The sequence below is a fragment of the Doryrhamphus excisus genome, linkage group LG2 (assembly GCF_037039965.1).
Source record: "Doryrhamphus excisus strain RoL-2023G ecotype Guam linkage group LG2, RoL_Dexc_Guam_v1.1, whole genome shotgun sequence".
Classification (NCBI taxonomy): Eukaryota; Metazoa; Chordata; class Actinopteri; order Syngnathiformes; family Syngnathidae; genus Doryrhamphus; species Doryrhamphus excisus.
In genome coordinates this window covers 1,960,579-1,982,324 of record NC_136358.1, presented here as the reverse complement: position 1 = coordinate 1,982,324, position 21,746 = coordinate 1,960,579, and the positions used below count along the sequence as shown (strand labels likewise).

At 44.2% G+C, this 21,746-nt stretch overlaps 2 protein-coding genes across 4 annotated transcripts in view; both read left to right on the top strand.

The window, feature by feature from the left end:
• The window catches only part of efnb3b (ephrin-B3b), a 62,559-nt gene extending 60,779 nt beyond the window's left edge, over positions 1-1,780 (top strand). For both annotated transcript variants that reach the window (XM_078795171.1, XM_058066040.2), the window contains one exon: positions 94-1,780. In XM_078795171.1, coding sequence (XP_078651297.1) covers positions 94-527 — 434 coding nt within the window. In that variant the 3' untranslated portion in view covers positions 528-1,780. The remainder of the gene's footprint in view (positions 1-93) is intronic.
• Positions 1,781-5,468: 3,688 nt separating this feature from the next.
• LOC144901529 (uncharacterized) overlaps positions 5,469-21,746 on the top strand; it is a 141,118-nt gene continuing 124,840 nt past the window's right edge. Inside the window, exons 1-2 of one of the 2 annotated variants that reach the window (XR_013629571.1) lie at positions 5,469-5,536; positions 6,303-6,418. Coding sequence is in view for 1 of the 2 variants with exons in the window: in XM_078795175.1 (XP_078651301.1) it covers positions 5,484-5,536; positions 6,303-6,418 (169 nt within the window). In the remaining variant the exon portion in view is untranslated. The remainder of the gene's footprint in view (positions 5,537-6,302; positions 6,419-21,746) is intronic. The other variant, XM_078795175.1, reaches the window with a different exon arrangement.

The following is a 21,746-nucleotide window of genomic DNA, read 5'->3' as shown; positions in this document are numbered from 1 at the left end:
AAAATAAGATGAAAATTAGATATAAGTCGGGTCCAAAAGAGAACCGTATCAAACTGACGACTGTTCCTAAAAGTAGCGCTTCACTTCTTCCAGGCGGGAACTCGACCCATTCGAGAGGACCCAACACCTTCGGAGGAGCCGAAGGGGGCGGCGAGAACGGCCCCCTGCAATCGTCCAACATTGCCCTCATTGCCGGAGCGGCAGGAGGCTCCGCCTTTCTCCTGCTGGTCACCGCCGTCATCTGCGTGGTGTGTTACAGGCGACGGCACGCCAAGCATTCGGACACCCACCACCCTCCGCTGTCGCTGTCGTCGCTCACCAGCCCCAAGCGGGGCGGCGGCGGAGGCGGCATCTCCAGCTCCAACAATAACGGCTCGGAACCCAGCGACATCATCATCCCGCTGAGGACGTCGGACTCTGCCTACTGCCCGCATTACGAGAAGGTAAGCGGCGACTACGGACACCCGGTCTACATCGTGCAGGAAATGCCGCCACAGAGCCCAGCCAACATCTACTACAAAGTATGAGAACTGGATTGCCTACATCTGCCCGTCATCACTCCAGTCCCCGCCCCCTTCGCCCCAAATGGAGCCACAGCACGGCCCGCCGTCACAACTCATTGTCCAGCCGCCAGAATCGAACCGCGACCAAACCCAAACTCACTTGAGCGGGCCGCCAAGTGTGCGTGGGGGTTCTCCAGCCCTCCAGAACATAGCCGGAACCTCTTTGACCCGTGCCGGATCAAGGAGTCGTTCCCAAAATGCACTTGTGGCTTTTGAACTTCAGGAGAATGAAAAGACAATAGCTTAAAAATACTTGGATTGAAGCCCACTTAGTGCTGAGGAACTCACAGTCGCCATACCTGCCTAGAACCCAGCAGCTCGCCCCTCCGAGTGCCATCAGCCAATCAGAGACCAGCCCCGCCTCTTGCCACCAGCGCTCCTTTAGGAATACTTGGAACAAAAGGGGAGGTGGGGCTTGAGGACTCGGCCAATCAGTAATGCTGGGTCGGAGGTCAGTCACGTGACCGGGCCTCGATGACACTCAGAATCTTGTATATTTTAATAACGTGTGCGTGTGTGCGTGTGTGCGTGTGTGTGCGTGTGTGCGCGTGTGTGCGCGTGTGTGTGTGTGTAAGTGGGCGTGTGCTTTACTTGGGCGTGACTGTGCTCTTTAGACTTGTCTTAAAAATACCAAAACACAAAATAGTGAGCGGCTATCAAAAGGAAAAAAAACAGAAAAAAAGTATTTTTTTTTTTATGGCTATCAACACGTATAGATGATATATATAAATATCCAGTAAATAGATGTTTTTCTTTTATTTTCTATTCTTTTGTTATACCCGCTCTCCGCTAAAAAGACGACGCCTCTGTTGCTAGACCTTTTTCTATTTTTCACAACTTACCGTAGTACAATCTGCCTTTTTAAAAAGTATTAATTTAACCCCACTTATTGACCTCTTCACACCCCCCCCCCCTCCTCCCCAGGTGTCTGTATATTTTTATAGCTTCTTGTTCTATGCTGTAGTGTTCAAGTTTAGACATCGTTTGTGGAAGTGTTGAGGTAGAGCCATCTATCTTTTTTTTTTTTTAATTCCAAATGCTTTTTTGAAGGGGGGGGGGGGTAAAAAAAGAACTTAAAGCGGCGACTGAATGCAGAAAAAAAAGGACTGTGGTGAAATTGCACATTAAAAAAGGAAAGAGGAGGAGGTTGAAGGATGCTAAAGAATGGGGTGTATAACCAAGGAGTTGAAAACATGCATCACACACACACACACACACACACACACACACGTAAAATCTACCCTTGTTGTGTTAGATTATTTGTGCACACACACACATTCATGACTGCTACACAAACTGTCCCATTGCCTAATAATTGTTTTCATATTACATACGTGTGTGTGTGTGTGTGTGTTTAAATGACAAACAGGTTAACAACACACAACTCGAAACAGCAGCAGCCTGTTTGTGTGTGTGTGTGTGTGTGTTAGTGCTGCGTTCAAAGGCGCTATGTGTTCCCATGTGCTTAGCCGTGATTAAAGAAATGTTGTTTTTTGTGTTGCTCAAACATATACGCTTCCACGTAAACACACACACACACACGTATGCTGCGTTCGCATACGCTTGGCAGTAATGACGTTTTGTGTTGCTGCAACACGTTTGTGGCTAATGTAAACCTGGATGGCAGTGACACACACACACACACACATATATATAACACACATAACACACATACAAACACGTGCACACTCCAGCATTTTATTTGTGAGATCCTTCCTTAAGTGTGTTTTTGTATCAGTACCTAACATCATCTATTTGTATTAAAATGTGCTTTAATTGTCACGTTCTGCCATGTTGAGGATTTTTGTAGCCTTCTGGATTGTATTTGACAGTAATGAAATTATGAAAAGATGAAATTGTGGTTTAGTGGTTGTGAAAGAGGAGGTGGGGGGGAGGATTCTGTTGTTTTTATGTCGGCCGTCTATTTAAACATGCAGAGCGATGAGGGTGCACACACACACACACACACACACACACACCCTCATCTGCCCTCTTAACTTCTGCAACATTTTGGAGTGCTCCTGTGCAACATGACTGTGCTCAGTCCAAAACATAGCTGTAACCAGGGTGGTGGGGGGGGGGCAACATCAAAGACTACATACTGTATACTGCATATAATATTGCATACTACCCCCGCAGCTTTGAATCTACGGCAGACTGCCATGTTATGTCATTTTTTATCTCATGATTTGTGTTTGACTTCTCAACCAGTAATGGACCCATGGAGTCGGGCGGGGGGGGGGCCCGGTGGCTGTCCCACCATTGGTTGGTGAACATGTATGTCTCAATGTGTCTCTTTGTGCCAATAAGCCGGAGAATGGAGGTCTGCAAAATGAGGAGGCGCTCCAATGTGACGTTTTTAATTTGGGACACCGCTTTGTTTGTGTGTGTGCGAGCGCAAGTGTGTGTGTGTGTGTGTCACTTCACTTTCTATTCTTCCCTCCTTGTCTCCTTATCATGGCCACCGCTGCAGTGACCCCTCCTTCCCGCGCCCCCAACACACCTCTAAAGAGAGGAAAAGATGAGTACATTCCTGCTTTGGAGAAAAAAAAACGATTGAATAAAAAAAAGTTTAAGCACCACTCTTTCTGGTTGTGATGTGTGATTCATTATTGTGTGGGGTCCTTTGTTCATGTGTGTGTGTGTGTGTGTACGTGCACGTCAAAGGCCCACTCGTAAGCATGTCCTTTTAGTTTCAGAGCTATAGACTCCTCTCAGCAGGCTGCCTTTCAGCGCTTCTGCTAATAGCATCACACACACAAACACGCACCAGCTCTCCCACCGCTGTTATCAACAACTTATCAAACCTGGCACAGTTAGCGTTGCCTGGCAACCCATTGACAGGCCTGATTTCATTCTACATTCAAGTCTATACCCCCGTTTCCCCCGTTGCTATGGTAACACTTAGCGTCCCTTCCAATGCGGCCAAAGCCGGCCACCATGGTGGGCTTAGGGTTGTCCGGTCGGCCCGGCTGCTGTGGCGCTTTGATCGATGGCATGGGAGTTGATTATGTGCTGTCACAGACACGCAGGCACTGACCCCCCAACTACACAAACACCCGCAATTGTGACACACGCTGGCATCAATCCCAAACTCGACACAAAAGTACAAGCAAGGTCAGTAAGACAATGTGAGCATCTTCAGTTGCCATGGCACCAAGGTGTTCATAAACCTCATAAACCTCAAAAACTGACGTGCGTACATCAAATTTCAACAGAAAGCGTATTTATTGTAATAATTGGATTTATATAGCGCCGTTCTAGACAACCAAAGAGCTTTATACTGAGAAGCCATTATTCATTCACTGCTGTGTGCTAATCTACGTGTGTAACAACAGCCCTGGGGTAGACACACTGAAACATGGCTCCCAATTTGGCCTCTTCAAACCACCACCTAAACATTCATTCACATTTAGACACCAGTGTGGGCAGCACTGGACGCAAAGTGGGTGGAGTGTCTTGAACCAGGGACACAACAGTAGTGACAGGGATGGAGGAAGTGGGTTTCTAACCACAAACCATTTAGTTTCTGGACAACACAATTTTTTTAACATTCTGCGTTCACATTCGTGGTTTGGTACTCTGGTCCAGGCCACATTTTAATAAAGATACTTAGTGGGCGCTTTGGTGTGGATGGCTTTGGTGTTTGAGGATATTGAAGTGCAGCAGATTTGACTTGCAAAAGGACTAAGATCGAGCTCTCAAGTTGTGTCGGTCCACTTGCTTGGTGCACACCAGGGTTCAGATTATTGTGTTCACATTTTGAGCAAAAGCAGAGTTCATTTTAACTGAAGCAAACAAGTGTGAACGCACCCTAAGTGTGCTGAATGTTTGGGGCCAATACAATTTACATTTTTTTTGGTGCGTTCTTGCATTCTGTGTAAAAATATAGAGTTTTATGTCCTATTTTTCAGTGTGTTGTACCAGGACTTGCAAGTTTTTGTGACAAAAAAAATATAATATTAATATAATTAATAATATAATATAATAAAATATATAAAAATATATATTATAATATTATATTATATTACATATAATTCATATAGATTAGAAACGTATTTTGAACATTTCATACACTAATAACTCTTTATTTTATGTTTTTCAAACAAAACCGTGCGTGACAGTTTGGCTTATGTTCACGTAGTTCCGGTTTTATGCTCTTATTTTGGTAGCTCTTCCTGTTTGTTCCTGTTCAGTGTGTGTCTGCTTTGCGCTTTCCTTGACCACTCGCACCTGTTGCTAATTTGAGTTGTCCTATTTAGTTCAGGTGCGTGCTTCTTAGTTTTTGTTTTTCTTTTGTCTTTCTTTGTTTTCTTTCTTTCTGCATTGTTTAACTTCCATTGTTTGCATTGTTTGAGTTAGTCCACTAACACGCTAGTCCAAACCCGTCACTACTGGATCCCTACCGACACCTTTTACCTGCGTTTGGGTCCTGCTCGTTTGCAAGATGTGACATTAAAATTGCATCCTCCAAGGAACTATCAAACACAGATCCAGTATTTCCAAGTGGAGGAGGAGCCGAGGTGGACTGGATGGAGGCCCATGTAGGACTCGGCCAAACCAAACTAGCTACAGTAGGTGACATTTTTGTGTCCATATTTTACATTAAGTACGGAGCTACTTGGAAGGTTTATGTCTTAACTTTACAATTTATCCTACAAACTGATATGAGCTGACTTTCAGTCATGCAGGAAGCGGAAACACCTCAAGAGACAGTTTATAACAACTTTATCTAGTATATAATGATAAGAAATGCATATAAAACGCTGCTTATGTGAATACCAAAACAAAAATGTTTTTTTTTTCTGTTTCCTGTCGTTTTATTTACATGTGAGGTTGAAAAACACTGCTGTCATTTGACATTTCCATCCCCTGACAGTTTTTTTTTAATTTTTATTTTTTAACACACTAGGCCCCATCATGTTTGTTTTGGTCGGCGCCTGTCTCCTGTCACACTGGATACAACAAACAAGGTAGGCGTGAAAACACTTTTCCCCCAAATAGTCATTCATTCATTCATTTTCTACCGCTTATCCTCACGGGGGTTCTGGAGCCTATCCCAGCTGGGGGGGTACACCCTGGACTGGTGGCCAGCCAATCACAAACAACCATTCACACTCGCATTCATACCTGTGGACAATTTGGAGTGGCCAATTAACCTAGCATGTTTTTGGAATGTGGGAGGAAAACCCACGCATGCACGGGGGAGAACATGCAAACTCCACACAGAGATGGCCGAGGGTGGAATTGAACCCTGGTCTCCTAGCTGTGAGGTCTGCACGCTAACCACTCGATCGCCGTGCAGCCTCCCCCAAATATAAAATAATTGAAATGAAAATAGAGCCTTGTGCAACGATGTCAAGGTACTACCGGATGACGTCAAGGTACTACCGGATGACGTCAAGGTACTACCGGATGACGTCAAGGTACTACCGGATGACGTCAAGGTACTACCGGATGACGTCAAGGTACTACCGGATGACGTCAAGGTACTACCGGACGACGTCAAGGTACTACCGGACGACGTCAAGGTACTACCGGACGACGTCAAGGTACTACCGGATGATGTACTTTTGGAATATTTCCGCCCATCATGCACAATCCTTATGTGAAACACACATCTTTCCCCTTTCTGTGAATTCTAAAAAGACAAAAATTGTCAGGATGACGGAGCCAACATTGGGACACACCTATTTTGGCTATAAGCCCTTTTTAAAAAAAAGTTTTATGTACATGCAGGAAACGGCGAAGGAAACTGAAAGGTATGAATGTCACCGTGAACGAGCATCTGACAAACCGCAACGCTGAGATCGCCAATCAATCATGCAACTTGAGGAAGCAGGAAGAGATTGAAGGTACTTGAATACTGCAAAATCTACATGAAGCTAAAAAGGCAAGAGTGCTTGTTGTCAAAGATATCAAGGATCTGGATAAATATTAAAGATAAATATTAAACATCACATCACCATGTTCAAATAGCTTAGCATTTGCTGACCTACATTCAGAGCCCGCCCTACCCAAAGTGGCGCCTCAGGCGAGATTTTAAATGGTGCCACAACCGTCTGCCATTTACATACGCTTGCAAAAGAGTGTCGGTTTACATACAGTTTACATGCTTAACACATAAAAAAATACAAAAATCTAAAATATAGTATAAATATCCTTGCCTTATTATTTGTAAAAAATCCTGTGAATAAGTGAATTAATAAGAAATTGAACAATTAAATTATCATGCAGTTTTCACACAGTAACTTTCTTTAATTGCACTACACAGTAACTATACAACTACAGTGGGACCTTGGTTAGCATCAATCAATTCCAGAAAATCTGTTTCAAACCAAAACATAGGCTAATGGTACTGATAAGAAATCATGTAAATCCGACTAATCTGTTCCAGAAAGCCAAAAAACACATGTTTTCATATTTTTACGATGAACGAAAGGGTTACATGAACATTTAAGTTTGCGTTTGCATGCGGTGAAGACGTTATTCCTGCCAAAGACAATATGTGCCAAAGCCAAAACAAACATGTCTGCCCTACGGGACTCGGCTGTTGTTGCACCCTGTAAAACTTTAGTTTGGTGCGGCATTTGGCGGGTGGGCACTTGACGGAGTGCGGTGAGTTTTTGAGGCTGTTTGATCATGTGTGTGCGTGGTAGTTAGCTAAATGCAGATAGCCCAAAAAGTGGTCGGAGTGGAGGAAATCGGGTTTTTTATCTAAAGGGTGATTTTATGGTACCCCCTTTCATATCATTTCATTTGTACACGTCATCTACTTATGTGATAAAACCATAATCAGACCATTTTTAATTTGTAGTAGTACTGTAAATTTGTAAATAAATGTTTTTTCCAATCAGTGCCGGACACTACATGTAGTACGGCTGCTTAAACGACAACCTCTACCAGAAGAGTAGCTGTTGTCGCAGTCTTCATCCTCCATTTTCCTCACTATAACAACTAAAGTCATCTCCTTCAGCCCCACACTTCCCTCACCAGCACCCCACCAGTCTCCCCTTCTTTTGATGTCACCACCCCCACGCCATGGCAAATCACCCCCGGCTCGTGTGCTGTCCACCCCACCGTGCGGCAATCCAACCTCCAGAAATCCGCTGATGTCAGTGGACCTCCTGACCACGAGCAAAAGCCACTACGTTGGTCACTTTCAACCTGAGAGCCGCATCACATGCTCCTCTCCACATGAGGGCACGCACACGGAAGTGTAAAATGACGAGATGTCACGAGGCCAAGAACGCTACCACAAATTAGCTGCATCATTGTATAAACCGCAGGATTCAAACCGTGAGAAATTAGTGGCTTATACTCTGGAAATTATGATAATTGGGCATTGCTTTACATTTGAATCTTTTCCATTGTAAGAGTTAATAGTAATTACTAAATTGTAGTCTAGGTTGTACTCCGCCTCTCGCCCGAAGACAGCTGGGATAGGCTCCAGCTTACATAGAAAATGGATGGATTTTTTTTTTTTTTTGGTGCATCCTGGAAGTCCTGAGCATCTGCTTATATTGCATAATGGATCCGCTGGCTCCGCCTTCACTGGATCACTTTTAGGATCTTTAATACACAAAAGTTGAAGAATATCAATGTGACGCAGCACATTTGTCTCTAAGTTTGGGCACCAGTGGTGTAGTCATAATTCAAAAAAGAAAAGCAGTTGACTGTATCAGCAAATCGATGCTAATAACGTTCCCTGAAAGGCTCGCCACTGTTGCTAATCCAACGCTGCAATATTCCCCTCAAAGAGGAACTAATGCTAATCTAATGGCTGTTAAGCCATAATGAGTCTTGCTTGCTTCTTTGCGTCGGGGCCTTTAAAGGAGGTCCTGTTTAGACTGCTGTGGTCGCCTTATCATTACATGCTCATCATTACTGCAGCTAATCTGTTCTGCTGGTTGCGTGCACACACACGCACACACACACATGAATATTAATGCCGTTCCACCATGATAGCTTTGTGTGTGTGTGTGTGTGTGTGTGTGTGTGTGACCTGCTTACTTGCTGTGTTTTGCCAAGTGAGACAGCTGACTTTGTGGTTGCCTCTGATGTTGCAAAACACAAAAAAATAAATCAGTTTTAAGCAAAATCAATAGCGAGATTATCCCCCTAAATGAGATTTGGAAAAGCTTTGACTGCCGACGCGAAACTTTGTCCACCAAATAAAGCCTGAAGGTCAAGAATTGCGCTTGTGGATGCGTGTAAATAAATCAGTGTTTGAAGCAGCGGTTGTCCAAAAGTTGCGAATAGTGCCAGAAGTACTCAACTGGACTGTGGTACTGTTCACAACGTACAACGTGAACAGCATGCAAGGACAGAAATGCAACATGGTAGCAAATTATAACTTTATGATGAAGGGATCTAATGTGGACATGATTAACGGTGGGACATATTAGCAAAGTGGACAACTTGGTCTGGTCCCATTTTGCATGTGGATGACCTGCTTGCATATAGATGCATTAAAAAAAAAAGTTATCCTCCCATTTTGTGTGGAAGTGGTAACTTATTGGCTTCTTATTTTCATCTCCTTTTGCATTACGTTTGAAACGCTTTCTTAGATTTTGGAACCAATAAATTGGATGCTAACTAGCGACTCGGAAAACACACTTCCCTTCCTCAGTCACCCGAGGTCCATTGCCAACCTCGAACATCACAAGCGCTTTATTATGTGTGGTCTAAAACAGAAAAACTAATATATATTTTATCACGCTATGGAAAACATAATCATTAAACTAAATACTGTACACTCAAGACAGGACTCGAGGCTTAAATTATGTGGTGTCTTTGAACGCAACCCGTCATCCCACAGTTAGTCATTCAAATGTTCTGATGCTATTAAAGTTTTGTGTTCCGCTAAGCTGGAGCCTATCCCAGCTGTCTTTGGGTGAGAGGTTGGGAACGCCCTGAACTGGTTGACAACTTGTGCAGGTACATTTTGAGGACTACTGAGGAGGCCTCCAGGTGTGTGCATTTAGTCCTTCCAATAGGTAATGGTAATGGTAATGGTTTAATTTCATTTGAACATGCATCAGATTCCAATTGAGTGCATTCCATAATCAGTTCACAGTTCCACATGTCCAAAAGGAGTAGGAAGAAGCAAATCAGTTACAATCAGTAACTGTTACATTTGTTCACTTCCTGCTTTCCATAATACAGTTTAAGGGTTTTTTGTTTTTTTTAATAATGCACCTCCGTACCGAAGTACGAGGTGATATGACCATACAATGCCATAATGGGTACCATAGTAAGTATCAATATAGTGTGATATATATATATATAGCACATCATGACTGGTTCAAGACTCTTCGTCCTTGTATTTAGCAAACATCAAAATTGGTCATCATTGTTCGAGGCCACTGCCGCTGCTGTTTCAAGTTTCTTCCCTGTCTTCAGAGAAAAATGGAGGGCATCACTACACAGGATATTGTGGTGTGTACAGACTGCATTACTCTTAACTGCTGAAGCGCACCATTTGCGGTTGATGATGAGGAAGCTTTCTGGAGGCATCTTCAGGCTTGTTTGCTGTCATTTGCATACATTTCTAGTCCCCGCATAAGAGAGTCGTTGCTAATAACGGCGTAAGTGAAGCGCAGCAAATATGCAGATATCGCTCTTCAGTCGCTCCATCTGAATGCCCTGTGCTTGATGCAGGCTGTAACTCTTGACCTACCGACTCGGGGGGGGGGGGGGGGGTAGGGAGGTGGGGTTGCTGCGTTTTTTTCCCCCCTCCTTGTCCACCGTAGAAAGAGTGTCATTTTAAAATCTGCTGGAATTGAGTGCAATACAAAGTCAAGCTAATGAACAATGAGTTCTCAATGAGAGGACTGTGTAAGACATTTGATGCAGGTCACACGTACTTGAACCGCCTTTAATGCGTCAACATTGCCGCCAGCAACACAAGAGCCTGCATGGGAAAGTTTTTTTCCTTTTTTTTTTTTTTTTTTTATCATGTGAAGTTCAAAGTTGCAGAGCAGCCACGGGACGGCGGATTCCCACCTGCACGTATACGCACCATTAAATTGTGTCATGAGACCCTGGCTGCAGTTCAAAGCGCATCCCCGTTCAAAAGGAATCTGATTTAATTTTCACTCCGCTGAGTGTAAGCGTGATCCGGGGAGTGCCACGCCCTTTTTTTTTTTTTTTTGCAGCCTGAGAAGACACTTTTCAATCCATCAAGAAGGATTTCACACCGCTCGCACTGTGGCAGCCTAGCATTAGCCCAGCCGGGTCACGGCGGTTCATAGCTTTTTAAAAATGTCCACTTTCTTTCACCCGGCTCGCTTACTGATGTCCACCATGTTCCATCATCCAAAACCTATTGTCATTTTTTCCACATTTTACCAGACTTTCTCTCCTTAGGCAGTGTTAGAAGCTTCAAAAACATTTAAATTCCTTTAGTCGACCTGCACCTTTTGTGAATCAGCGTTGACGCAAACATTCTTTAGTGTTGAGTGCTCAATGCGTGTACATATATGCAAACCTCGTATGTTAAGTGGTGTGTACATTTGCTTTTAACTTCAGAGACTTAAAATCCAAACAATTGTTTTAGTCCTCTTTAAATCTACTGTCGCATCTTTGTTTGCATTGCAAGCCATTGAGGATGTTACGAGATTTTCACTTCGCAAGATGAGGCGATACGCGAGATTGGGTTCAGATTGGGGCCCGGCTGCACCCATCGAGACTTTATGACTGACAAAAGGTCTTACTCCTTTCATGCCGTTGTTCCAACCATGGTGAACTTTCTTCTTGTCAGCCTGCAGCTGAAGAAGACACGCATGCACATGCCAATATATAGAGTCCGGCAAAATGATCAAGTACCTTTTTTATTTATTGTGTGATAAATTTCTTTCAATCAGGCTTAATGCCTTTTTTTCTGAACCAGAAATCCTGTTTTGTTTTGACTTACTGCTACTATTTACTTCTACGCTACTATAGCGTCCCTTTTGACATCAGTTCTTAAAAAAAACTGCTTCAAGCTTCTTATAGTGTCTTTTCTTTTTTTGGGGGGGGGTGATCGTGGTTAGAGGGGTCTGTCCGTCCTACACAAGGATCCAAGGATCCTCTGGGCTGTAACCAATCACTTGTGTTGACATGGTGTGTAATCAAAGATGGTAAACAGTGTGAGAAAGTGCTACAACCATGCCCACAAAATAAGCACAACACGAGCCAGCAGACACCCCCACCCTCCCCACCCCACCCCCCAAGAGTGTCCCCTAAAAGTGACGCCTCTGCAGAAAAGAGGAAAGTGAATGAGTCCCCCCCCCTCACCCTTCTTTGCCTTTATTGAGGCAGCTGCACCCTTTGACCTCTACGCTTGTGGAATGTGTGTGTGGTGGGGTGGTGAGTGGAGGGGGGGGGTTGGTGATTTTGGGCAATGGGGGGGTCAGGACAAAAGCTGTCAGGGTGGAACAATGAGCATGGAGAATGGTGTGTGTCCAGAGAGGCACTGAGCCGTGTTAGTGTGCGAACTGGGCAGGCAGAGGGCACACTGTGGGGGGGGGGGTTAAAAAAAAAAAAAAAAGGAAAAGAGCGAGAGGAAGATGAGGATGAAGAGGTGAAAGAGGCACGCAGGACGCTATTTGTTTTGTCGAGCAAGACTTCTAAATACTTAACTTCCGTTGCCAAAGGAAACAGAACACAAGGCCCAGCACTGGGACATGTGTGCGTTTCAATGTGTGTGTGTGTGTGTGTGTGTGTGTGTGTGTGTCCAGCATACCAAAAAGGGGCCCCGGTGCCTTACACACTGTACCAATGACATCACTACTCCAGACCCCTATAGGTTGGTGTGTGTGTGTGTTTCTAGTAAGGCAGGTGTCTCAAACACGCGGCCCGCGGGCCAAATGTGGCCCGCAGGACACTAGTTTGAGGCCCCCGCCTTGATATGAAAGTTTAATGTTAGTGCGGCCCGCGCAAGTTTGATATGGATGCTGTATGGTATCATGTACCCAGAAAAAATTATTACGTTTCATTAATGTTCATGTTAAAGGTTAAATAACTGTTAATAGTTATCCTCCCTATCCGTGCGGAAGTGGTAAGTTTTTGGCTATTTAAGTTTAAAGGAAATAACTTGAAGGCTACCGTTTAGGTCGCTAGCTCTCTAGTTTGCGAGTTAGCATGTGTTTCAAGACCCTGCAGTTGCGCAATATGTTGTAAATAAAAAGAGTATAAATGTGACTATAGTTGTGTTTTGTCATGTCTATGACAATTATGCCAGTGGCATTTTGTGTCTTTCTTTGTCTATTATAAATAGAATATATTCTCATTAAGAACTTGCATAACTAGCTAGATGACTCCATTCTGTGACTCGGCTACGTGGAATCGTACCGTGCCTGAGCCCACCTCTTGTAGGTGTAGGTCTGAAGTAGGCCCAAGCATGGTACACTTGCCCAAGTGTGACCCCGACTCTCAATGTGTGTGAGGTGGTAGGGGGCTCCGCACTCACAAACACACAATCACACATGAACTAGTCGTCATGGTTCTCCTACCGGGTGTAGTAGGCGTGGTTTAATGCTCAGCAGTGGTTGGAGTGCTGCAAAGTGGTGCAGGTTAAGAAGTTTGTCTGGGTCACACACACACACACACACACACACACAACCCTCCAGCGTCTCTGGTGAGACAGAACCACTTAACCAGAGCTCACCCAACAGATCCCCCGCCCCACCCCATTGCTAAAAACGGTTTATATTATGGAAACCACATGAATGCACACCCACGTACTGTACACACATAAACCCACACAGCTCTGACAAGCAGTACTTAATGCATAGACATGGGCACAATTGCATGCATGTTTGTTCCTATATACACACCTTGTACATTAGGTATGCACACTCACACACTGGCAAGGGACACACACACACACACACACACACACACAGTGGCATTCAGAGTACCATAGCGGCCGCTTCATTAGGTACATTCAAACCAAAGCAAAAATAGTAACTTTTTTTTTCAATGATCATACAAAATTGAGTCTTTTTTTTTTTAAACTGTTCATTAGCGTGTTGTTGAAAACCATCTTTATGTATAACGGAACTATATTGAAAACTGCACTAATAATTTCAGTATTTTTGTGTTTGTTTTGGAAAAAGTTTTTGTTTTCCAATGTTTTATATTTTTTACCTATATTTTTTTTTATTTGCTTATCGTGATGAGCACTTCCTGTTGAGTGATTTGATTACGCCTCAGGTGTATGTTGGGCTGCCCACAACTCTTGTTTGACACACACACAAGAACCTTTGCTGTTCTGGTTTCACAGCAGCTGCCAGGCTCCTTTTTGGAAGCAAAACAATGCGTGTCCAAATCAACTGATTTAACTTTCTTTGTCGGTCCTCATGGTTACATATGAAAAGCATACATGTGTGTGTGTATGTATGTGTGTGTGTGTTCACCTAGTAATTGTTTAAAGGCTTTGTTAAGGCTTTTGTTTTACTTTGTCTTCTGTGGTGGCATGATAGAGAGAATTTCATTATGCAAATGTATGTCTCTGCTGATGAGCATGGCCTCAGGCTTGTGTCTCACACACATACACACACACACACACACCCATACATACATGCACACTCGTACAGACACATATACAGACAAACATGCGTGACTGTGCCACACAGACAGTCACTAATGTGTCTGCAGGCACAACAGAGGAGTGTGCGTGTGTGTACTCATAGGTGCACGCACATTTGTGTCGCTGCCATTGATACACCGGCACACACATCGATTTGAACAGAACACAACCTTTGTGCACACATACATGTGCATGCTAAAGGTCAATCTATACACGCACGCATACAAACTCATCGACACACAAAAGCGGAGCCCTACCCCATGTGGATGTGACCCAATGACCCTGCTGTCATACACAAGGCCCATCTGCCACAGAGAAACACAGAGGGAGCATAGTAGGGGGGTGAAGGAGGAGGAGGTGGTGATGGTGAATGGGGTCGGGGGGGGTGGGATATACGGTGCACCCAAAAGAAACTTTTAACAGAAGAAAGAGAAAGAATGTGCTTCACGGTACATTTTGAGCAGTGGACTTTGCACAGATGTGCTTTTTGGTGGAGAGGTTTTACTGGTTTCAAACCCCCCACCCCGCCCTTTTTTGGCCTTTTTTTCCTCTATTCTTGCTTTAGTCACAGGCCTCTTCATGCACACACACATATAAAGACAGATAACTTGCACTACTGTTAGCCCCGGGCTTGTCGTTTGTAGAACCTGCTGCTGCCCTCTCAGGCAAGCAATGGACTACTGTCCTCAATGTGGAACAGATGAGGGACAGAAGGGGAACAAAGACATCAGAAAAGAGCTAAAAGAGGAGAGGGGTGGGCATTCTGGAGTGCTGTTTTGCAAAAAAAAAAAAAAAAAGTGTGCATCTGGTGACTTTTAAACTGCCGCGCGTGGAGTTTTATGAGCTTAATTCTGCTTAGGAGACTTGCTAGCACCTGCGTATTGTGGAAGAAAAGTACTTTTTCTTAGCGTCGCTCCATCCTGAGACTTCTGATGTACAAAATGTGGATTTCGATTCAAAGCACAGGAGACGTATGCAAATGTGCACTCGTTTTATCGCACATCACATATTGGAGTTGACTGCCAATATGGCGGCACTTCCTCTCTGGTGGCGGAGCCGCCTGGAAAAACAGCCTGTAAAATAACTGCCGTAAAGTTTTATTCTCTCCGCCGACTCTGTATTATCATTTTACCATCCGGCTGTATTTTTTGCAGATTAATACCTCATTTAAATACCCACCGTATAACCGCAGAAAATATTTAAAGAGTAGGAAGAAGGGAGGGAACAAAAGAGGTGAGGAGGCGGAGTCAGCATAACCCGCTTATTCCCTAATCATGTTGATGCAAATGTTATGTATATGCGGTCATACAAAAGGGTGCTACTATCACCTATGGGGCAGGCCCTGCTTAAATATTCCCATAATTCCATAATTTAGACACACTGCATGGCTAAATCCGATTGTGCCAAGTCTGCACGAGTGTAGAAATAATTTAAATAAATAACATTAAACCCGTCAGCAAATGAATGACTGGCAAACTTCAATACAATTAAGATGGAGTACAGATTATTTCTCCATTAGGAAATAAAAATATCCTGGAGCAGTCCGGTGATCGACAAGCAACAATATGAAGTTAAAAGGTTCTAAGCACTGCGTAAAGTTGATTTTATACTTAAGCAGTATTATCTTTCCATTGTGCGAGTGTACCTTTATTGCTTTTAAAGGTTTTGTCTGGTGCTTGTAAGTACATGAAAAGCGGGTTTTGTGCGGCACTTTGTTTGACAGATTAGTCGTGTTACCATTAACGTGTTTCCTAAGTAGCGTTGGCAGGGAAAGCTGATGTAAGTGTCGAGATTTAAAAGAGAAACTCACCTTGCTTTTTTTTAAAGAGAATAACTTGATGTGCTCAACAAAAGGAATTAAAGTGAGTAGGCAAGTCGTGCATTGAGCCACAGTCTGTGCGGCGTCAAAAATGATGCATTAGATTATTCTCCTCCAGTCAATTTGGATACCGACGCTCTTCTGTAAACCTGCCATGAATCTACGTAGATGTTTTAATGGATACATAAACACAACATGGATCACTCCGAGGCCGGGCTCTGCTCGACAAACTCCAGTAAAGCCTTTCCTATAGTCAACACATGGTGGATGTGCATGCATGTTTCCGTCCCCTCATCAGACTCTGGGGTTGATTAGTCATGACTGGGGCCCACACAATCACACCCTGACTACTTTCCTGCAGCCGTAATCCTTCTACAACACTTGCAAAACTCATTTCCTCATCGCCTTCAGCTGTACGAGCACTGCTAATTGCGGAGTGTGTGTGTGTGTGTGTGTGTGTGTGTGTGTGTGTGCAGCTTGTGCATGTGTGTTTTGAAGGTGCTTTTTGCAAGTATGTTTTCATACATGTTTAGAGCACAGATTTTTCATTTAAAGCTCCATGCCAGTAAGGACCAGCCTCCAGGCCTCCAAAAATGGTGCCGTTAAGATGCCAATGAAGCTTGTCGTCTATTTTCCTGAAGTATACACCACTGAGTGTGCAGACAATAACTCAACAGCACGGGCAGCATTAGATTAATAGCAAGATTAATCATAAACTAGTCACTTTTGTATTGTTTGGTTGTTTTTTAACAAGGAGGGTAGCATCTTTGGCATCTCCCCTTACTTAATGTTGCTGGGCACAGTTTCTCGGGGTCATGCAGGGAACAAATGCTCTGTATGGAGAACATCTATGGCCTTGGGCAACATATACAAACACACACACACATACAGTAAATGAACACAAACACACTGACTCCCCTGAGGCTGAAACTGTAAACCTAACCACCCCAGCCCTCACCATAATCCCTTTGTTCCTGTGTGTGCGCTCCTGGGGGACGGTCGCCGCGGGGGCATATATACTCAGCAGACACTTCATTAGGAACACCTGCACTGTCGATTTGAGGGAATAAAATCTGCTTTCATAAAATAACGCTGCTGGAGAAGGATTAATTTAGGTTTGTTTAGTGTTGTGGCACATAGAGCTGTTCCTCATTGAGACCGATGCAACTGTGTACACACTGTAAACATGTGTAATGTAAACATATGTATGCAAAACAAACCCTTCTTTTGCAAGGCCATGCGTGTACAGCGCGGCGATGGTGTGTTTACATGTTGTGCGTTCCTTTTGTTGCCTCGGTTACGCCGTGAAGCATTCCCCAAGGATGATCTCATTGCGGTGAAGAATGTCATCCTTAATCTGCGGCCTTTCAACCACCACTGCCTTGATTTTTCTATCGCATGTCCTGTTTCTTTCAATGTCAGGCTTCAAGAGTCTGCATCGCTCGCATTTAAATGAAGTAAAGTTGTACTTTTATATGTCTGACTTGCTTTTTTTTTTTTTTTTTTTTTTTTTTGGAGTGGCGTCCTCCTGTTCCTTTTAGACGTATTAAATATTTAGTAGCATTCAAAAGACATTGGGCAGCAATAGCACACACACATTCACACACAGACGGAGTCTACCAATTTAATTAAGCACTCTATGAATAATTCAGTTTGAGCCTCTGGGCTGAAGATAATTATAACGATCAGGATAATAATGTTTATTTTGTTTTTTATTGTATTAAGACATCAATATCTGTGCAGTGCGGCAACTCCACACACCGAGAGGACTTCCACCAGTCATAACAGGACGCACGTCTTACATTGCGGCTCTTATTGATGGTGGCTGTGGCCCTCGGCGGCCCCGAAGCTGACCTTGCCCCTTTGTAAGCTCCCAGTGGAGCTATCAGAGCCTTCAGTGCTCACTTGAGCGGATCAATAATATATAATGTGATTACAGCTGTCCTCCACTCTGTGTGGCTTCCATCAAGTTCTGATTAGTCCGTGATTGCCTATTCTTCCCCGGACGTATGGAATCAGCAGTCTATTCACTGTGGGTGTATAATCATTGATTAACGTGTGGGAGCGGTAATTGTGCGTCATTGTTGGCCTGCACTCCAGGCGGGTAGTTCTCTTTTTTTTTCCTTTTGCAAATGGGTGCAATTTGCAGCCATTTCTGAAGACGATTGTAAATCTTTATTCTTCATGCGAGAGGTTGGAGAATTGGGATGACGTGCGGCAGAAGCAGTGGCTATGTTTGATCCTTTCTGGATGTGCTGCAGTCTTTATTTAAATGTTTTATTCATCAGTCTGTGCATGTGTTGTTTTTTTGTGCAATCATCTGCATTGATTTGCTGTCCTCCCCTGCTATTTCCATCATACTGTCATCCATCCACACACACACACACACACCATCTAGTTTAAGCAACGCTCATCAGAGGCCCTTTATTAAGTTACTATGTGGCAATATCACCTGACTATCCTTAATGCGGAATTAAAATGCATATTATTTACGTGTCTGATAGCATCAATCAATGCTTGACTTGTGAATGTGAGTCTAAATCCCCTTTAAATGACAGTGGGTGTTGAATGTGTGAGAAATTTCAAGTCAATTTGGTTTAATAACAGTGCCACCATGTGGTGGATTTGTCCGAGCAACAATAGCACAGGCGATACAGCAGGCATGCATATCCTGCAAAATTTTTACCATTTTTGTGTACAGCCCTTCGGGACTAGACGTGATCCACCATGTGGTGTCCTGTATGTCAAGCATTGATTACCACCCTCTTCAAAACTCCAGGGCTTCCGTCCAGACACCCATCTCTTTGAGAGTCGTAGCCCAAAGACAGCCTCTCCTTCTGGACTTCAGGCGGAAGGGAGGAGCCCATCTGTGAGGCTGGACATGGTGGAGTTAGGCCATCAAGTCATTGTGGTGCTGATGGATGGCCCACACACACACTTGGACAACAGATTGGTCCACTGTGTCCGTGTGTGTGTATGTGTAAGGGGGGGTTGATGTTGGAAACTTGAGGAACTTCCAACTGCCTCTCGTGCCCCCTTAGCATTCGCCTCATTTGATTAGCTGCCCGTAGGGGCTCTGTGGATCAATACATGACATCGGTGGCCTCTCTTGTATAGCTCCCCCCCGTCCCCACCCCATACAAAGGCACACACTGTCTGGCGCTAATGCACACAAGTGTGCTGCAGCTCATTTAGGCCAAACCGTCAATCATAAAATGCCTGGCTCATTCTATGTAGGACGACGGCGGTTTTAGGGTTTTGGGGAGGGCGGATGCGGTTAATGGATGAGATATTTGTGGCCTGTATGGTCCATCTGGTATGTGATGAACATATACGTCCTGTTGTTTATTAGCCACTTAACATGAACAGGCGGACTGATGCCACTCATCCTGCAGTCAATACCGCCACGTCTCAGCCTTTTAAGCATTTTCAATGATAAAACATAGGTAATTGACTTTGGAGGGGGGGGGGGGGGTCCACAAGCACACACACTGGATGATGTCACCACACATTGTGAGCACCGCCTCCCGCTAACGAGTATTAGGTTAACTGCTATCCACTCTGACGGAAGCCAGGTGCGTTTTTTTATCATCTGAAATATTCAGAACTGGTGCAATAATCAGCGGGTACCGTCCTTAGTTGGGCAACCACCCGCCGCATCCACAGGTTGAGGACACCAGACGAGGAACACTTAAGATTCTTACCAAAACAACTTTATGTGGCTTCCAGTCAATTATTAATGAATCGAACCCAGCGTTACACCATAATGATATAAAAGATGTAGGAAACAATGCATCTGTCAGTCATGTCTTCACTGACTTCACTGACCCTGCATGTGATCAACTGGTCACAGCCAACATGCTAACATGTCCTTCCTGTCCACCTACACACGCCTCGTCTCGACACAAAGCCCACCTCCCACACTGCCATCACCAACCCCGGAGACCCCGCCCCTCCCATCCAGCGTCCCACGCAGTCGTCGGTCAGTAGTCACACGTGCCGCTTAACCTCCCTAATGAGGTACAGAGGAGGGTCGTATCGCTCTGTTCCGCATCCTCCCACGCCCGACTCTGGCTGGTGTAATTGACTTCTTGATGGACTGTCTGGGTGGACGTGATGCATGCTGGGATGGCGTGGGTGGGAAAGGCTGGTAGATGGAGATACGACATGGCATCACTTCTATTGTCTTTGACTGTTACATCATTATACTTGGAGCAGTGATTGTTGCTAATTGTAGACCATGTTTCTTCTGGTCCTAAGAGGACTCTAGTGGTTGCACTTGACGGATCCCTTTGAAACAAACTGGTGCAAGACAAATAGAAAAAATAATTCATTTTCTACGGCTTTTTCCTCACGAGGGTTGGGTGACTCCGAATTGTCCGTAGGTATGAATGTGAGTGTGAATGGTTGTTTGTCTATATGTGCCCTGTGATTGGCTGGCGACCAGTCCGGGGGCCAATTAACCTAAAATAATTTAATTCTTGTTGTACATTCCTTCCGTGCTTACCCCGACCTTCCCTCCTTCAAAAAACAACTCAAAACTCACCTGTTTAAATTCATTTTTTATACCTGATTGCTTTTAGCCTTGGTTTGGCTCTGAATGAATGTATGGATATTGTATTTTAATGCATTTTTTACTCAGCTCAACTTTTTATTTCTTTTTCTCTACTGTAAAGCATCTGAGTACTCTGAAAAGCGCTATACAAATAAAATGTATTATTATTATTATTATTAATATGTATACAGAACCAAGTTTGACCTATAATTGTTGTTTTTTTTACCATCTTTGTTCAGCTTTACATTCTTTCTCAGCAGATTTGTGTGGGTCCATTTATCAAGGAATTAATTTTTCTCACTTTTAAACTTGAACCACATCCTTAATTTTTCATCCATCCATCCAGTTGCCTTTTGGCTCATTGACACAAGTGATGGACACTTCATTTTATCATCAATCCCCCCCCTACTGAGTGTTTGGGAATGTCTGGGAGGGTGTGTCCCTCCCCATCTCCAGTGATGATGATCTAATGTGATTGACATCCCGAGTACACACCTGTTCTTTTGCCTACTAGCGACATAAATTAATAGTTGATAAAGGATTATTTTAAGGAAAGGGGTGGAATGAGAGGTGTTGCCATCAGGAAAATTAAATTTCTCACTCCGTCACACACTGGACAGAGGGAGGAGGGACGGATGTGTGAGCTGACGTGTTACAAATTGTGCAACATTCAGCATGGCCAACCTTTTCTGACTGCATCCCTAAAAGGTCAAATTGTGATGAATGTTAATTAGCTCTACGGTGCATTCAGGCTTTGCGGTGCGTTGAATGCGACACACGATGCATTTACAGCACGGAAGCGTGGTGTGTGTTTTGTTAGCCTCCGGGGGCACGCGAGCCGTTAGCGCTCCAAGCGGCTGCCGTAAGATTTATGTGTCTGTTGCGGTGCGCTTGCACGGCGCCGATGACCTCACTCGCGAGGTCGAGTCTCGCCTGCTGCACCAGACTTGCAAACGGGTCTCACGTTGCATTTTTGCAGCTTTATGGCAATGAAACCGTAGCCTCCGACACACACACACACACACACACATGTTCAAGAATTGTGCGTCTGCATCCTCAGGCTCCTGCGGTAGTCTTATTCACCATTTCCTGATTGGAGTTATTCCAGACTTTGGGGAGCTCCAATGCACTTAATGGATCTTAAGATGGTCCACCGGGGGCTCTGCGGGATAAGATATGGCTGATATTAGTGCTTCACATTGTTTACAGTGATAGATTGTGTACACATCTTAG